Source organism: Nothobranchius furzeri, chromosome 1 (genome assembly GCF_043380555.1).
Source record: "Nothobranchius furzeri strain GRZ-AD chromosome 1, NfurGRZ-RIMD1, whole genome shotgun sequence".
Lineage (NCBI taxonomy): Eukaryota > Metazoa > Chordata > Actinopteri > Cyprinodontiformes > Nothobranchiidae > Nothobranchius > Nothobranchius furzeri.
The window spans coordinates 93,212,329-93,230,074 of NC_091741.1; the positions used below are offsets into that span (position 1 = coordinate 93,212,329).

General features: G+C 44.8%; 2 protein-coding genes across 2 annotated transcripts; one reads left to right on the forward strand and one right to left on the reverse strand.

Annotated features, from left to right (window-relative positions):
- Positions 1-10,252: 10,252 nt before the first annotated feature.
- LOC139072092 (myb/SANT-like DNA-binding domain-containing protein 7) lies at positions 10,253-11,112 on the forward strand. Its single transcript, XM_070555312.1, has 2 exons — positions 10,253-10,801; positions 10,884-11,112. The coding sequence occupies exons 1-2, from the start codon at positions 10,387-10,389 to the stop codon at positions 11,003-11,005; spliced, it is 537 nt and encodes a 178-aa protein (XP_070411413.1). The 5' UTR covers positions 10,253-10,386; the 3' UTR covers positions 11,006-11,112.
- Positions 11,113-13,994: 2,882 nt separating this feature from the next.
- LOC139072093 (uncharacterized) lies at positions 13,995-15,870 on the reverse strand. The gene is made up of 3 exons (XM_070555313.1): positions 14,991-15,870; positions 14,720-14,816; positions 13,995-14,589 (listed from the first exon to the last, which is right to left on the reverse strand). The coding sequence occupies exons 1-3, from the start codon at positions 15,692-15,694 to the stop codon at positions 14,128-14,130; spliced, it is 1,263 nt and encodes a 420-aa protein (XP_070411414.1). The 5' UTR covers positions 15,695-15,870; the 3' UTR covers positions 13,995-14,127.
- Between the last annotated feature and the right edge of the window lie 1,876 nt (positions 15,871-17,746).

The following is a 17,746-nucleotide window of genomic DNA, read 5'->3' on the forward strand; positions in this document are numbered from 1 at the left end:
TCATTTCCGCGTCCGATTTCCTGTCTTTCCTTCCCCAAAAATGTCGAACTTGACCCGTTTCTGAGGCGTCGCGCGTAGAAAATAGAACCGGTGCGTAAAGGCCGCGACATGCTGCCCCTGAGACGTGGCCAACTCGCGCTGCTGACAGCTCCAGTGGAAAAGGTTCTGTTGACCACAGCAGTTCCTATCAGCAGCTATGACGTGCTGCTGCAGTAACGTGCTGCTGACGGCTCCCGTGGAAAGCCGGGATCAGAGTTTCTGCTGCTCTAAACATTAAAATAATTATTTCATTTTCTGTTCCTCACTTCTGATTACCTTCAATGGTGTCTGTTTGTTGCAACCACCAGGTACAAAAACTAACTTGTTTTTATTTGACTATTTTTCTGTCCTGTCTCTGTTTATTGTCTTCCTGCATCTCCTCTCAATCCTAAAGAAAAACTGCTCCATGGCTTCATATATATTGTTGGTCTTTTCTTCTATGAGACCAGACAGGTACGGAGTAAATGGAGAGAAAATCCTATCATTGGTAGAGAGTGGAGTCAAATAATCAGAAGGATCGATCTTTTTCCGCTGCTGCAGAGGGGAGAACACGCAGCTCTTTAGCTGAATCCGCATCCAGCTCTTACTGCTGCACCCAGTGTTCTGAAGCTCTCTGACCATACAGCTGTATTTATTGAGAAATAATGGAATGTAACATACGCAGTTTGCCATTTGCACCTGCAGTTTGCCATTTGCACCTGCAGTTGCACACGTCATTAGTCTTGATAAGCAGGAGCTAATTGCCTTGTTAGTCAGGAACTAATACATCACAAGGACATGTAATTCTAAGATAGGCAGGAACATCCTGGAACATCCTTGACAACAAAGACACACGCTGGTACTGAGAGGAACTGAGAGGAGAAGGAATGTTTTCACTCCCTTTTTGTGCAGGAGAAAATATGCAGCTGTTTAGAGCTTGTGCAGAAAAATACTGAGAGGCACTTGATATTATAACAGGATTCTTCCATAATGTAGAAAATAGCATATGATAATGTATAAAAGAGCTTTAGGATAATGTATAAAAGAGCATATATGAGAGATACATATATTTTCAATATTCACCTTATGAGTTACCTTTGTGCAGTTCTAAAAGATCTACCAACCAAAAAAACAGTGGAGTGCGCGCTGCGCGCCGGCCGCACCAGTGAGATGCATCACCGGAGGACAAAACAGGTGATGTGCTCCGCTCCACAGCAGCGAAGCACATCAGGCACAAATAAAGGACAGAAAACATAAAAGGAAATGAGCCGACATGAACGATCACGTTAAATTTGTTTTTCGAGGTGGCGACAAATTACTGTGGCCATGCATAGGACGCAGATGTCAGGAGCGCGTGAACGATCAGAGCGTTGCATGCGCAAGCTGGTTAAGGTTAGGATGGGGGTGAGGGGAAGGTTAAATTGCAAGAGGGTAAACGTCACAATTCAGTCAAATGTCCGTTTTACGGCGGGTGTCAGTACCGACGCTCTGGCATGGCATCGCCTCCTGATGCACAGGGGCTCGTCACTTGCTGTCTTTTCCGAGGACTGCATCTTGTCGTTCATTATCACGTGACAGTGACTAGTCTATGAAAGGCATAAAAAGTCACTAGAGAGCAGCGAAGGTGACTAGTTGACTAGTTGATACCACCCCTACTGCCAACAAGTTATTTATAGTTAGACACGACAGCTAGCCCGTTGCTAGATTTGTACTTTTATTCTCAGTATCAAAGTGTTTGCATTTTCATACAACCTAGATATCACTCACTCACCTAGATATAATCACAGAATTAGTACATTTTAAATGACTGGAATTCCTAAAGCTGGGTGTACACTGTGCAATTTTGCGTGATTTTGATCTGATTTGTCTCTCTTGCAACAATCTTTGAGGTCAGGGTGTTTTATGTTGTGTAGTATACAGGGGGTAGGGGTAACAAGAAACAAAACCCCCATGACCAGCTTCCTATCAGCAATTGTTCAGTTGCACGAAAATAAAAAATGTTTGAAAATCTGCTAGTCGCTTGTGATTCTATGACACTGTTGAAACAGCGCTGCAGCCCAAATGTAACAGAACCGCTAACGGCACATGCGTCAACAATAGTAGTGCCGTAATAGTAGTAGTAATTTATTTAAATTACTCAGGTTTATAAAAAAGCATTTGGACATACATTGTATTATGTTCCAGTCATTAGTCAGTTATATTTCACTATTGTAGTAATTTATGGTAAATTAAGTAAGTTTTATTAAGAGGGGAACCCATTTTTCATGCATTCTTTAATGAAAAAGTAACTAAGTAGTTATTTTTCTTGGTAATTAGTTACTTTTAGAATCTCGTAACTCTGTAAGTAACTGAGTTACTTTTTTGACAAAGTAATTAGTAACAATAACTAATTACTTTTAAAAAAGTAACTTTCCCAACACTGATGTGGAGTAACCAATAGGGATGAGCCAGAAACTCGTTTCAGACGAGTATCCGGTACGGGTAAAGCATTTTTGACGAGTACGAGCATGAAACGAGTAAAACTCGTACATATCTGTAATCGTGCTGAAGGGAAATCCCCAGTGGGTAACTGACTGTCTTCGCACTCTGTGATTGGCCAGTCAAATAGAGCGCCCGCCCCTCCCTAAACACAAAACACTGCAGCCGGGAGCTCACAGCTCAGTCTACGTCCGGCCCATGCACGCACACACAGACAGTAACTGATCTCTCTGTGCTTGCTTCACTGTTCACCTTTCTTCAGTACTCCCTATGTTTTCTTCAGTTAGCTTCTTTTTAAAGTTATTTTAAAGTTATTTAAAGTTACTTTTTTTGTAACATTCGTGGTGCATTTGACAAGACAGAGCTGAAAACGGCTCGTGCTGCGTCACTAACTGCCTCCGCGCCGGTCGGGTTTTTTTTCTTCTCTCTCTCTCTCTCTCTCTCTCTCTCTCTCTCTCTCTCTCTCTCTCTCTCTCTCTCTCTCTCTCTCTCCTCTTCCTCAGGATCCACTCCCTCTTTCCTATTGAAAATATATGTATCTACTTTATAAGCTTCTTTTATATATTTACCTTATAAGCTCATTTGTATTACTCTATGCTATGGACACTTGCTCAGATACTCAAGGCCTCTACACAAAGATTTACAGCAGCATGTTCTGTTCTGCAACCTTGAAGGGAGTGAGCACGTTCCAGCTCCTCTCACTTTCCTCTCGGCACCGGTGAAATGTATCTTCATGTATCAGGATGTTCCTAGTAATCTCAAGGATGCATGTTCTAGTGATGTATTAAACTGTCCACTAACAAGGCTGTTATTTTTTACCTGTCATGACCAATGACGTATGTACATGGCAAACTGCGTATGTAACATTCCTGTAATCTTCAATAAAAATCAGCCGTTTTCAGCAAAACGGCGAGAGTCTGTCCGAAGCAACTGTCAGGAGCAGATCGCGGGACCTGCTGGAAGTTGTAAAGGCTCTCCCCCTCTCGAGCGGTGAAACAGTGACTGGACTTCTCTGATCACTTGACTCCACATTCTGCCAACTCAAAAGGTGTTTAACTCCATCTTCTCCGTACCCGTGCTTGGTCTAACAGAAGAAAGACCAACAAAATTTGGCGTCACGAACAGGATTTTTTCTTTTTGAAGAAAAAGGAGTTTTTGGAGGACGATTTGACCAACCGACCCAGCGAACGATCTTGGCACAAAACACTGCGGTGAAAAACTAAGGTAAGCAGGCCTTATTTTCTAAAATCTGCTCATTGGATTTATCCAAAGCCTTTGTGTCCAGAATCATAGTAGCTGTGGTCCTAAAATAATAGTTGGAGAAGAAAGTGGAGACAAGTGCAGAAAAAATAAGAGATTTTTGTAATGGTTTAATGGTAAAATAAAATAAGGATTTTTACAATGGTTTAATGATAAATGAGATAAGGAAATAGTACAGAAGAGGGGTTGGAGACCCAGGGTTATTAGAAAAGCCCTAAAATCCATTTTCCAGGTCGTGGCTGACCACACTATTTGCTGACGAGTTAATAGAAAATATAACGAGGTTATATTAAGCTAGGGTAAGGCCTTAGGGGTGGGAACCCTAAAATACTGCAGGTCAGGGACCTGGTTCGAGTTAAGGCCCTGGGAGGCTAGAGAGAGAGCTCCCTAAATTTTATAGCACAGGTCGAGGACCTGGTTCGGGTTAAGGGCCTGGGAGGCTAGAGAGAGAGCTCCCTAAATTCTAAAGGTCGAGGACCTTTGCATGAGATGGGAAAAATGTTTTTAACTGTTTTTGCATAAAATGAGCAGTGCTTTTGGCTGTTTCTGCATGAAATGAGCAATGTTTTTGGCTGTTACTGTGTGAAATGAGCAATGTTGTTGTGAAACTGTTTTTTTTTACACAAAACACACGCTATAGTTAGAGAGCACGCTGTATGAATGTCAAGTCTAAATCAGCTTTGTCGGTAAAACAGATGGAGCTGACTGATTAACTTGAATTACATAATAAAAGAGACAGAATAAACTCCAAATGAGAGTGAATAAGTCTCTTTAGGCTTAGCAAACATATTATCTGCTCTCACAAGTGCAGAATAGTAAGGATAAGTGTAAAAACACATAGATTTTTCATATCACAGCTAATAGGGATTAGTTGAATAAGCGGTGATCACCACACCCACCGCAGTTAAGATGGGTAACGAATGACTGAACTGTACTAACAAATTGTATGTGTAAGTGAGAGAAATACAGCGCGCCTTTGTGGATGCTCTAGGCAAGATTTCCTCACCTGAAATACGGTTGAAGAAGGAAATACCACAAAGGTCATTGGCACTGTCTCACTAATTAATACTGGTGAGTTAGAGCCCCCTATGGGCTAAAACCCTCATCAGTCCAAATTGTCACCAAAATCAGCAACATACTAACAGAATGATGGAAAAAGAATATGATTGTGGAACGGAGGATGATGGATGGGGACCTGGTGACATTCTGAGTACACTGGGAGAGCAATTAGCTTGCATGGAGACTGTAATAAATTTGACAAGTAGCCCAGTTGAAGCCACGAGAAATAAGGTTTTATTGAGAAAGTCAGCAGAAAAGGCGATGAAGGAAAAAGGAGTAGATGTTAACAGCAGAGGTAACTGGAGCAAGATTTGGGAAGTGAAGGCTGCAGAAGCGAGAGATAAAAGGCAGGAAGCTGCAGAGACTCTGAGGGAAGCTGGAGTGTTGACAAGAAAGAAAGTAAAAAGTGAGGTTGACAAGCAGGCAGCTGTGAGTAAATACATGCAGTGGATAATGTTATGGAACGCCGCCAGGCCCAACATGAAAAAAGTGAAGAAGGAAAATAAATCTCCACCTCCTTATTCTTCTACTACTGCTCCGCCAGCTGGAATGTATCCATTAATTAAAGTTACAAGCGGTACATTGGACATTCAGCCTGAAGTCCCGCTTGATAATATGAGTGAGTGGTCAAGTGTAACTATGACCTCAGGATCAGACGTTAAAGTCAGGCCCACAGCCCCTGAGACACATAATCCTTTTCTGATAAGCAATGAAACATTAAACAGCAGTCCGTCTGCAACCAGCCCAGCTGCACCGTTCGAATTAAGAGCTAAACGACAGGAAATAGATAACTCACAAAAACAATTCACCCCTCCCTACTTCAGTCAGGGCCTGGTCGCACCTGACTACAACACGGGTATGAGCTCCCATGCTCCCCCTCCAGCGCCTTGGGCAAACTGCCCACCAGTATGGCCTAAAGCACCAGATCAAAAGCAAACACCAATTTTTGCATCCTCCCAGTTAAAAGGTGAAGAGCAGGAAGACCCTAATAAAAGTGTAGTAGTTAAGATGGTTCTGGTGGGGCATGAATCATCTGATCCCCCTCCAGCAGCCAGTCAGAGTCATGAATCTCTCCTAGAGGAGGAATGGCCAGAACCGCCCACTAAGGAAGAGTTTGGGGGAGAAGGGGATTTGCTTTCCCGCCCTCCATCCCCAGAACAAGAAAGAAGACACACTAGGTCCATGGGACCACCCACTTACCAATTACCCCTGGTGCAGAATAAACCCAACGCCCAGAAAGTCTATCAGCCGTATTCCCTTGGGGACATTCAGGCTTTAATAGATAAATTACCAGACATACAGGAGGGTGGAATCACTTGGCTCTCAGACTTTGACACCCTCACTGCTGGACAGGATCTTGCATTGGGAGACTTCAGAGCAGTAATCACTAGATGCACGTCACGCTCACAGGCGGAGGCCTTCGAGAAGGATGCTGGCACAACTCGTGATTCTAATTCTGTACCTCTCGGTAGAGTGATAGCTCAATTAGGCCCAGCAGTCAGAAAGATGTTTCCGCTGAAAGATAGCAGCTCAATGTGCAAATTTAAATGGGATGCTAAACAAAATCCTTCAATTTACCTGAACCAAGCCATTGACACCTGGGTGGCCCAAACTGGCCAACACCCATCCAAACGGGGCACGAGCAGTATGTGGTTTAAAAATGCAGTCCTGAAAGGAGTCCCTGACTCGGTGACTCAGAAAATGGAAGACAACCCTGATTTGCAGGATTGTGATTTTAGCAAGTGGAAAAAACACCATATTTTTAACCTTAATAAAATGCAGGTAAAGGAAGAAAAAGACTCTGATAACTTAGAAGATTTACAAAAACAATTGCTCAGGGTCCAATTACAAGCTGCAAAAAAGACTTTAGGAGAAAAGGGGGACAAGGTTAAGAAACAAATGGTTGCGTCCACAGCCACACCCCCACCACAGCAGACACTTCCTGATCAGGTTTCACCTATAGCTTGGCAGCCACAGCCACCATATTCAGGGCCATATGTAAACACACCCAGCCCATATGCTGCCCAGCGACCACCTTTTGCTGGTCGAACCAGAGGCGGTTTCAGGGGAAGGGGACAGTGGAGGCCAGTAGGCGGCAAAGGGGGACCACGTGCTCAAGACATTTGCTATAACTGTGGTCAACCAGGACATTGGTACAGGAACTGCCCCTTGCCATACAGCCCACAGAAGGAAGGTCGAGGCAGAGGCACCTTTTCAGGACGAGGAGGGCCTACCGGACCCCACACCCAGATGCCAATGATGGGCTGGGAACAGTGGGAGGGTGGTCCAAGACAATAGGACGCCCCACAGAGAAACTCCGACGGTCAGGGAGCCACGGCAGACCCCCTGCTGTCAATAACTGTAGATGGACAACATCAACCATTTTTGGTTGACACTGGTGCCACCTGCTTCACCATGCAAACTGTACCACCCTCTAAGACATCTACACGCACTATCTCAGTTACGGGCTTCTCTGGGGAACAACAAACTCTGCCTTTCTCCCTGCCACTCCCAACTACGGTGGGAAATCAGACAGTACTGCACAGCTTCGTCTGTTCACCAACAGTTCCAGTCAACTTACTAGGAAGAGATCTCCTCATCAAGTTAGGAGCCACCATTTTGTGTGGTCCTATGGGACTTACTGTCACTCTGCCAGAAGGGACTATTTTGCCCTGCACCGGAGAAGCCAGTGATGGCATGTACTTGGCCCAAAAACTGCCTGACATATCAGACTGTGCTGAGATTTATTGGGCTCTGTTGGACACAGAAACCAAGGACACTCCTGGCTTAATGACTCTGTACCAGCAGTGGAAACCCTGGCTGACTCAGGTCCATCCTTATGTTTCTCCCCCTGACCCTCCTCACCTAACATTATTCTATGACAGACATGATTCAGTTTGGTACAAGGAAGCCTTCCAAAATCATTTAGAGGGACAGCAATGGTGTGTACAAACAACAGATATTTATGCTGCACCAGAAGGTGTGGCCGCAGCAGCCAACCTAACCCAGGAACAATTGGCATGGTACATGATGGAAAATGAGGCAGTACCTCATGTCTCTCTTGCTTTACATCCAGCCCATCAGGCAAAAGAACTAGGAGGAATGGTTAAACGTTCCCTAGCAACCACTGATTGGCGTTCAACTCCTCTTCCACAAGTGTCGTATTCAGACTCAACTCAGACATTTAAAATCACTGCGGTTTGTACTAATTCGACACATTTACAACAGGAAACTATTAGCAGATCTCATGGCCGTGAGCGAACCAATCACCCTGATGCTCTGATAATGTTAGACTCGCTTCCCACCTCCCTGTGGTCAACAGGCCCCACTGATGTTGGGTTGGTGTCCATCCCACCTGTGACCTTTCACCTAAAAGATCATGCTCCCCTGTGGGTTCCACAATACCCACACAAACCATATGCTGAAGAGGGGATAGCAGACACCATCAATGGCCTGTTGCAGGCAGGGGTGTTGGAGCCATCCATGTCAGAATGGAACACTCCGATTTTACCTGTAGAAAAGAAAAATACTGGTAAATATCGAATGGTTCATGACCTGCGTCGTATAAACGCCCTACTTAACACAGACTCACTTCCCATCCCTAACCCATATGTGGCTCTGACAAACGTACCACCTTCACATGCATGGTTTACCTGCATAGATTTGGCAAATGCATTCTTTTGTCTTCCACTTCATGAGTCTCTGAGGGACATTTTCTCTTTCACATTCAGAGGGCAGCAATTCAGATACACGCGGTTGCCACAAGGATTCACCCTGTCACCTGGTTTGTTCAACCAATGTTTGCGTCAGCTCCTAGACACATGCCCCCTACCTGATCACTGTGTTCTAGTGCAGTATGTTGATGATTTGCTCCTGTCAGCGCCCTCTGCAGGCTCCTGTCTGCAAGCTACTCAAACATTACTAACTCATTTGGCCAAGCTTGGATTTAAGATCAGCTGGTCCAAACTTCAAATAGCCAGGAAACAAGTGTCATTTTTGGGCAGAATGGTTTCACAAGTTGGTGTTTCATTGTCACCAGATCACAGAAACTCCATTCTCCATCACTCTAAACCTGAAACAGTCAAAGACATGTTATCCTTCCTAGGCCTAACAGGCTACAGTAGACACTTCATCCCTAACTATGTTGGTCTCACTGCCCCACTACGTGCTCTTATAGCACCTTTTGGTATGCGTCAACTCACAGCTCACCTGAACTGGACTATTCCAGCAGAAGAAGCTTTCATAAAACTCAAACAACAACTCTCAACCGCTAGTGATTTAGCTACTGCAGACTACAAGTCTACGTTTTTCCTTGATGTTTCTGGATCAGAAACTCATGTAAATGGAGTTCTGTTCCAGAAAAAAGGGGGAGGTCAGAGACAACTCTTGATGTACATAAGTGTCATGCTAGATAACATGGAAAAAAGACACCCACCCTGCACACAACATGTAGCAGGCCTTGCAAAAATTTTACAAAAAACAGCACATATTGTAATGGGCTATCCTCTGAAAGTAATTACAACACACAGTGTAGTAGCTAACATCACAAGCTTCACAAGCATCACAAGCATCACAAGCTTTCACCATGACCCCACTAAGACAAAGAAAAATCAGTAAGATCCTAGAGGCCCCACACATCACCTACACACATGAAGGGATAAACATGGCAGACCACATGGGTAATGGGGAACCTCATTCGTGCGAACAAAGAACAGCAATAGAAGAAAAAGTCAGGCAAGATTTAAGTGCAATCCCACTACAAAATCCTGATAAGAACTGGTTCACAGATGGCTGCTGCTACAGAGATGACAATGATGGATTAAAAGCCGCCTGGGCAGTAGTAGAGCAACTCCCTACAGGCGAGTGGTTCACTGCAGGAGCGGAAAAGCTGAAAGGACAACAGTCAGCACAGAGAGCAGAAGTATTAGCTATTATTGCAGCTCTCAAAATGAGCACAGGGAAAAAGGTAAATATTTACAGTGACTCAGCTTATGCTGTAGGAGCCGTACATGTTGAATTGAAACAATGGTTGAGAGCTGGCTTTGTGACTGCTGGGGTGAAACCCATAAAACATGAGTCTGAGATGAGGGAACTAGCAGAAGCTTTATTCCTTCCAGCAGAAGCGGCGGTGATAAAATGCAAAGGACATAGTCAGGGCTCTGACTTTGTATCTAAGGGAAATCAGGAGGCAGATAGAGCTGCCAAGATAACAGCTGAATATCTTCCTGTATATAACCTAGTGGTTGAAACAGTAACTGTTGAAAAAAGCATTGATCCTAGAATCTCCATCACAAGAGAAACACTAGCTGCGTTTACATGGACACATTTAATCGGAATAAAAGCCTGATCGGAATTAAAATGCGTCATGTAAACAAGCCATTCAGAATACTCTGACCCGATTAAACTCAATCGGATCAACTTTTCATTCCGATTGAGACAGCTGGGTTATGCCGATTGTTAATCCGATCATGGTGCATGAAAACACTCGAGTGACTACTGCGCATCACTGCGCATGTCAGTAACGTCACACGTTTACGTACGTTACGTTGTCGTTTACGGAAGTCGGAAAACATGGCGGGTGCGAAACAAAACTGGTCTGTTTCGGACACAAATGCATTGCTGGATGTACTCAAAGAACTAAAAATTGTAGAAAGACTTGATGGTAGGAAGTCTAGAAACTCTGAGTTATTCATTCAAGTACATGAGCGCTTGAAGGAAGCGGGGATCGATCGAACGGTTGAACAGATAAAAAACCGATGGAAAAGTTTGAAGACCGCGTACTACAAAGCCAAGAATCACAACAGCAGAAGCGGGTTCGACCCTTCCAGTTTTCCCTTCTACCGCGCAATAGACGAATTCATGGCGGCGAGGCCGTTGTCAAATGTGCCTTTATTTGGCGTGGACGTTGGGTTCGAGGACGAGGTGGTAGACAGATGTAACACACCCGTGAGCCAGAGCCTTGATGCTACTGAAGATAGCATTAGTGGTAAGTTTGTAAACCTCACATTTAAAAAACATACAACGTTTTTGAGAATATCAAATTTCAGACTTGGGTTTTTGTCATTCAGATGAATCCAGCAGCGAAGCAGCAGAAGCCACTGAACAGATGCCCACAAACGGAGGAGACAGTTCTCATCCATCTAGTGAATCCATTAAAAAGAGTAAGTTATCGCTCGAGAGACTAAATTAGGTCAAAGTATAATAGCTTTTTGTTGTTGGAGATGACACATGTTTAACTGCTTGAGTAAGGGACTATGGCAGGCTATAAAGCCAAATGTCCAGTCCAGATTAACACTAGTAAATTTCGTTTATTTGGTTATTTGGACTGTTATAGGAAATATGAATGGGAGTTTATTCTTCTATGTAATATTTTTACTATGTTATTCATTAATTGATAAATGTCACAGTTTATACCTAAGTATGAAAAAATGATCATTTAGCTTATTAACTAAATATTTAGTTTGGGGGTCACTAAAGCCACGTTTGATTTTCACAATAATTCTATGTTTTCTTTTTGTATAGGTGGCAGTGTATTTTTTTTCTACATTCAGTCTTCTATATCTCGTCTCTCGTCTCGTCTTCCTCCGCTTATCCGGGTCCGGGTCGCGGGGGCAGCATCCCAACTAGGGAGCTCCAGGCCGTCCTCTCCCCGGCCTTGTCCACCAGCTCCTCCGGCAGGACCCCAAGGCGTTCCCGGACCAGATTGGAGATGTAACTTCTCCAACGTGTCCTGGGTCGACCCGGGGGCCTTCTGCCGGCAGGACATGCCCGAAACACCTCCCCAGGGAGGCGTCCAGGAGGCATCCTGACCAGATGCCCAAACCACCTCAACTGGCTCCTTTCGATCCGGAGGAGCAGCGGTTCTACTCCGAGTCCCTCCCGAATGTCCGAGCTCCTCACCCTATCTCTAAGGCTGAGCCCGGCCACCCTACGGAGGAAACTCATTTCGGCCGCTTGTATCCGCGATCTCGTTCTTTCGGTCATTACCCAAAGCTCATGACCATAGGTGAGGATTGGGACGTAGATCGACCGGTAAATCGAGAGCCTGGCTTTCTGGCTCAGCTCCCTCTTCCCCACGACAGATCGGCTCAGCGTCCGCATCACTGCAGACGCCGAACCAATCCGCCTGTCGATCTCCCGATCCCTCCTACCCTCACTCGTGAACAAGACCCCGAGATACTTAAACTCCTCCACTTGAGGTAGGACCTCTCCCCCGACCCGGAGGTGGCAAGCCACCCTTTTCCGGTCGAGAACCATGGTCTCAGATTTGGAGGTGCTGATCCTCATCCCAGCCGCTTCACATTCGGCCGCGAACCTACCCAGCAAGAGCTGAAGGTCAGAGCTGGATGAAGCTAGGAGGACCACATCATCCGCAAAAAGCAGAGACGAGATTCTCCTGCCACCAAACTCGACACACTCCACACCACGGCTGCGTCTAGAAATTCTGTCCATAAATGTGATGAACAGAACCGGTGACAAAGGGCAGCCCTGGCGGAGTCCAACCCTCACTGGGAACAGGTCCAACTTACTACCGGCTATGCGGACCAAACTCACGCTCCTCTGGTAAAGGGACTGAATGGCCCTTAACAGAAAGCCACCCACCCCATACTCCTGGAGCGTCCCCCACAGGGTGCCCCTGGGGACACGGTCATAAGCCTTCTCCAAATCCACAAAGCACATGTGGATTGGTTGGGCAAACTCCCATGCCCCCTCCATCACCCTTGCAAGGGTATAGAGCTGGTCCACAGTTCCACGGCCAGGACGAAAACCACATTGCTCCTCCTCTATCTGAGATTCAACTATCGATCGGACCCTCCTCTCCAGTACCTTGGAGTAGACCTTTCCAGGGAGGCTGAGGAGTGTGATCCCCCTATAGTTGGAACACACCCTCAGGTCACCCTTCTTAAAGATGGGGACCACCACCCCGGTCTGCCACTCCCTAGGAACTGCCCCCGATGACCACGCAATGTTGTTGAGACGTGTCAACCATGACAGCCCTACAACATCCATAGCCTTGAGATACCCAGGACGAACCTCATCCGCCCCCGGGGCTCCGCCGCTGTGTAGTTGTTTGACTACCTCAGCAACTTCTGCCCCCGAGATCGGACAGTCCATCCCCAGGCCTCCCAGCTCTGGTTCCTCCTCGGAATGCGCATTGGTGGGATTGAGGAGCTCCTCAAAGTATTCCTTCCACCGTCCGACTATAGCCTCAGTTGACGTCAGCAGCTCCCCATCCCCACTGTAAACAGTGTGTCTTCTATATCACACACTTATAATTCTTTTTAACTTTTAGGAAAAAGATCAAGCTCATCTGGATATGCCAAAGCTATGTGCACTTGGTCGACTGAACAGCAAGCATTTATGAAAAAAATGCAAGAGTCCCAAAATAGGTGGGTTGAAGAACATCAGGAAAGAAGACTGCAGAGAGAGGAGCGTCTTGTCACACGGTTCATTGAAGAGAGTTCCCGGTCAAATGAGCGACTCGTCGACCACCTTTTGGATGGCCTAAGAACCATCATTCGTCCACCTCCTCCACCACCAGTAGCTCCATACTCCTCTCAGCAGCACCATTACCGCAACTACGTTGGGTCGGCTGAGTTTGGCCAAAATGCACAACACTACAGTAATAATTACAATTCTGACTACACCCTACAAGATTTGAGCTAAAATGATATTCACAATTTGAAATTCTGTTCTGTAGTATGTTATTTTAAACAATTCAGTTGTGACATGTTGGTTTCTGCAACTTCCCATGGTAGTTGCAGTGCATTAGCAAACTTGAGTAATATAGAGTAGATGTTCTGGAGACGTATTTTTGCACTTTATTTATGTTCACAATAGTAGCTAAGTACGAACTTTTCTTTAAAGTACTCTTCATATGTTCCAGTATTTTTGAAGTATAACTCAGGTGAAGAAGAAAAAAAACGTTTCTGAGGTCAGAACATGTTATATTTATGTTTTGTTTGATTTGGTGACCTAGATGACAAAAAAATTCCACAGAGTTCACCACATGAAAAAGCGCTGTATATGCTTTTTTTTTTTAACTTTAAATGCTTTGGAAAATGTTTAATTTCGAGTCTCAGGAGTATTCACACAACACTAGCTGTCAAGTTCAAAAAGTACAGCAGAATGTTCATTTAATTGAATGGATTAATAAATAGTGCTTTAAGCACAAAGTAATGCTTCATTGTTCTTGTGCTATAATATGTACAAACCGGGGAAATAATGCCTTTCAGTACTTGGGGAAACATTTTTCTGAACTTAAAATGTGTAACTTAGAACTTTTTTTGTAAATCTGGAACCAAGAAACACTTAGTGTAGGTGTCCCGTTCGGAGTGGGAATGTTGTGGCCAAATAGGTAGTCAACACCTCTCTAGTGCTGCTTCCACAACTGCTGCACTGGAGATTAACTGGCTGGTTGGGTTGAGGAAAATTAATTGCCCGATCACAGGCCTCCTCCAACCAGCTGTTGCTGGCCTGATCTTCTTCATTCTGACAGAAGTTGTGCAGTGCACAGCATGTGGCAATCATGGTCGGTGCAAAGGTGAAGTGAAAGTCACTTCTTTTTAGCAGAACCCTCCACCTTGACTTTAACAATCCAAAAGTCATTTCCACTCCAACCCTGACTGAGCTGATGTAGGTGTTGAAGGACTCCTGCTCCGGAGTCAGCCGAGGTGAGTTTGAATATCCTTTGATCAGCCAGTCAAGAAGTGGGTAGGCAGGGTCTCCAACTATTAAAAGATTGGTGTCTTTCCCCCCAATGGTCTTGATGCCCTGTTACAGAAAAGGGAATGAAGTAATTTTTTACTAATATGTGATTTACAAGCACATATTGATGTATTTTTAACTCCAGTCAAGCAGTCATTTCAAGCGGCTCTCTCCATTCAAAAACATGTTTTCTTACTTTGGGTAGGAGATGAGCCCTTTTGAAGAGGTCTGACTGGCGTAGGGCATTTGCATCATGTGCACTGCCTGGCATTTTACAGCTGATGTTCCAAAACCTTCATGAGAGGAATAAATGAAACAAATTAAACTGCTTTATTGTGCACATGATTTGCTGTAAACGAAGGGGTAATTCTAATAATTTGGTGCAGTTTGAGGTCTCAGGTTACTGAAAAATCTACCCCCACTAATTTATTTCTGAACATGGCAGGTAATTGAGTAGTAATTTTTACCTGAATTTGTCATCTACAACAGCCTGGAGTACGTAGGATGGCCATCCTTTACGATTTACAAAATCCTTGTAGCCGTCTGAAGGAGGAAGGATGGGAATGTGTGTTCCATCGATAAGCCCCATTATTTGTGGAATGTGATGGGATGCTTCAAACCGTCTGGCTATCTCTTTTGCCTCTTCCTCAGTTGGTGCACGGATCAACTGTTTGATTGGACCCTGCACCATGCCTTTGCAGAACATGTAAACAAACTTCGTTATGCTGCTTTTACTTATTCCAAATTGGTTCGCCACGACTCTGTATTCTGCACAGCTACCCAGTTTATACAGAACTACTGCAATCCGCATGACGACAGGAACAGCAGCCCTCACAGTAACGTCCTCGGGAGCCATATAACTCTCCATTAACGAGCAAAGTTTCATGAATGACGCACGTGACATGCGGAAATTCTGCTTCCACTCTTGATCGGTGAACTCCAAAAGAACAATCCTCTCCCACCAGTCTTTACTCCTCACTTTCATCCAGTGGCTCCTTGTCTTTGCAGGAGGAGGGGGGACTAAAGTTACGGTTCTTGGTATTAAGAAATTTTCATCCTGCTGTCTCCCCCTATTTAACATCTGGAAAATTACAAAAAGTTTAGTTTGTATTTGTAAAATTGTGACGACAAAAAATAAAATTACGCTCCGAAAAACATCGTCGTGCTCCATTTTTACATACACGCAGCCATGTTTGTTTACAGCGGAAGTCTGCTACTTCTTCTTCTACGGTCTTTTTCAGCGTAATAGATCGATCTGCGCATGACAAAATGGTTTATTCCGATCAAATTTATGACGAATGTAAACACTTGACATAATCGGATTTAAATTTCCAGGGCCCATGTGCACAGTCATATTCTAATCCGAATAATGATCGGATTAAAGACATTTTGCACATGTAAACGCAGCTACTGAAAGACATGCAAGATCAAGCTTCAGCACAGGAAAAAACTTTATGGTTGGCAAGAGGCGCCACTAACACAGATGTTTGGAGAAGTCCAGATGGTAGACCCATACTACCACCTGGCATCAGGCAAACAGCAATGGAAGAAGCACATGGTGTTGGACATGTTGGTGTTGCACAGATGATGAGAAATTTGTCCCCCTGGTGGCATCCATACCTAACAGACATGGCCAGATATTTGGTTAAAACTTGTACAGAGTGTACTCAGTTTGGCATTAAACCTACCCTGAAACCAATCCAAGGTCAATTTAAGAATACCAACATGCCCTGGAAAAGAGATAATCATAGATTTCACAGATATGATTGACAGGGTAAAAGGCTACAGGTATCTCCTAGTGTGTGTAGATGCCTACACTGGATGGCCGGAGGCTTGGCCTGCGAAAAAAGAAGACAGCAAAACAGTCATCAAATGTTTGATCAATCATTACATTCCCCAACACGGGTTCCCGGAAAAAATTAGATCGGACAATGGGACACATTTTAAGAACAAAGATCTACAAGAGGTTGGAACCATGCTGGGACTGAAACACAAGTTTGGTTCAGTGTATCATCCTCAGTCCCAGGGAAAGGTGGAAAGGATGAATCAAACGCTAAAGGTCAAATTGGCTAAAATCTGTGCACAGACCAAATTAACTTGGTTAGATGCTTTGCCCCTTGCTCTGATGTCCACACGGAGCTCAGTTAACAAAACCACAAGGTTCACTCCCTTTGAACTACAGACTGGACGGCCGTTTCCAGGACCTGCCACAAAACTACCTCTGACTGCTGACCTGACTGACTCCCTCGACTCAAGGTCATATTATAACCTGTTGCATAGTCTTGTCTCTCAGTTCTCGTTACAGGTTAAGGCTGATCGTACCACCACAGATGCCCCATCTCCACAACCTGGGACAGACTGGGTCCTGCTGAAAGTCACCAAAAGGAAGTGGACGGAACCGAGGTGGACCGGACCCTACAGGATCACAGAGAGGATGTCACACGCTGTCCGGCTGGACGGCAAAGGAGACTCATGGTACCATTGGATCCAGTGTGCTGCAGCGGAAGAGCCACACCGCACCCTGACCGAGGTCCAAGAGAACCTGTCACAGAGGGAGGAGCCTAACCTGGAAGAGAAGCAGCCGACATCTGCCTGACCAGAAAGAGGACCCAAGGACCAGGACGAGAAGCAGCTGACATCTGCCTGACCAAAAAAAGAAGGATCCAAAAACCAGGAAGAGAAGTAGCTGACTACAGTAGCGTGCCAAGCTACCAATTCTGCAGGACGAGGTAGCGTGCCAAGCTACCATCACATCCTGCAGGACGAGAATCGTGATATCATCACCCCCTGCAGCTGCCTGGAGCCAGTGAAGGGACCTCAACAGGGGGAAGAAGTAACCACCCTACGAGCATTCTACAAGGGTTCTATTTAACACCCTCATTTATTTTACAAGGGTTATATTTTACACCCTCTACTCATTTTATATTATTATTCATTTGCCTGTTTAGTTGAGATATATTTTTATACTCATTGCATTTCCAAACTCAATTCTGAATGTACAGATTGATTACCATTGCCATCTCTCCTCCACCTGCTGACCCAATTATCCAGATGCCCTTGTTACTAGCCAATCCTAACATCAATTTGGGAGTGGAACCCTCTGATGATAGTGATGACTCTCATGATGAAGAAGATGTTGTTAGAGTGTGAGAATGTTCAGTGATTTATGTAACAATCCTTTCACCTGTTCATTTCTATGAGTTTTTGATTGTGTTGTTTTTTT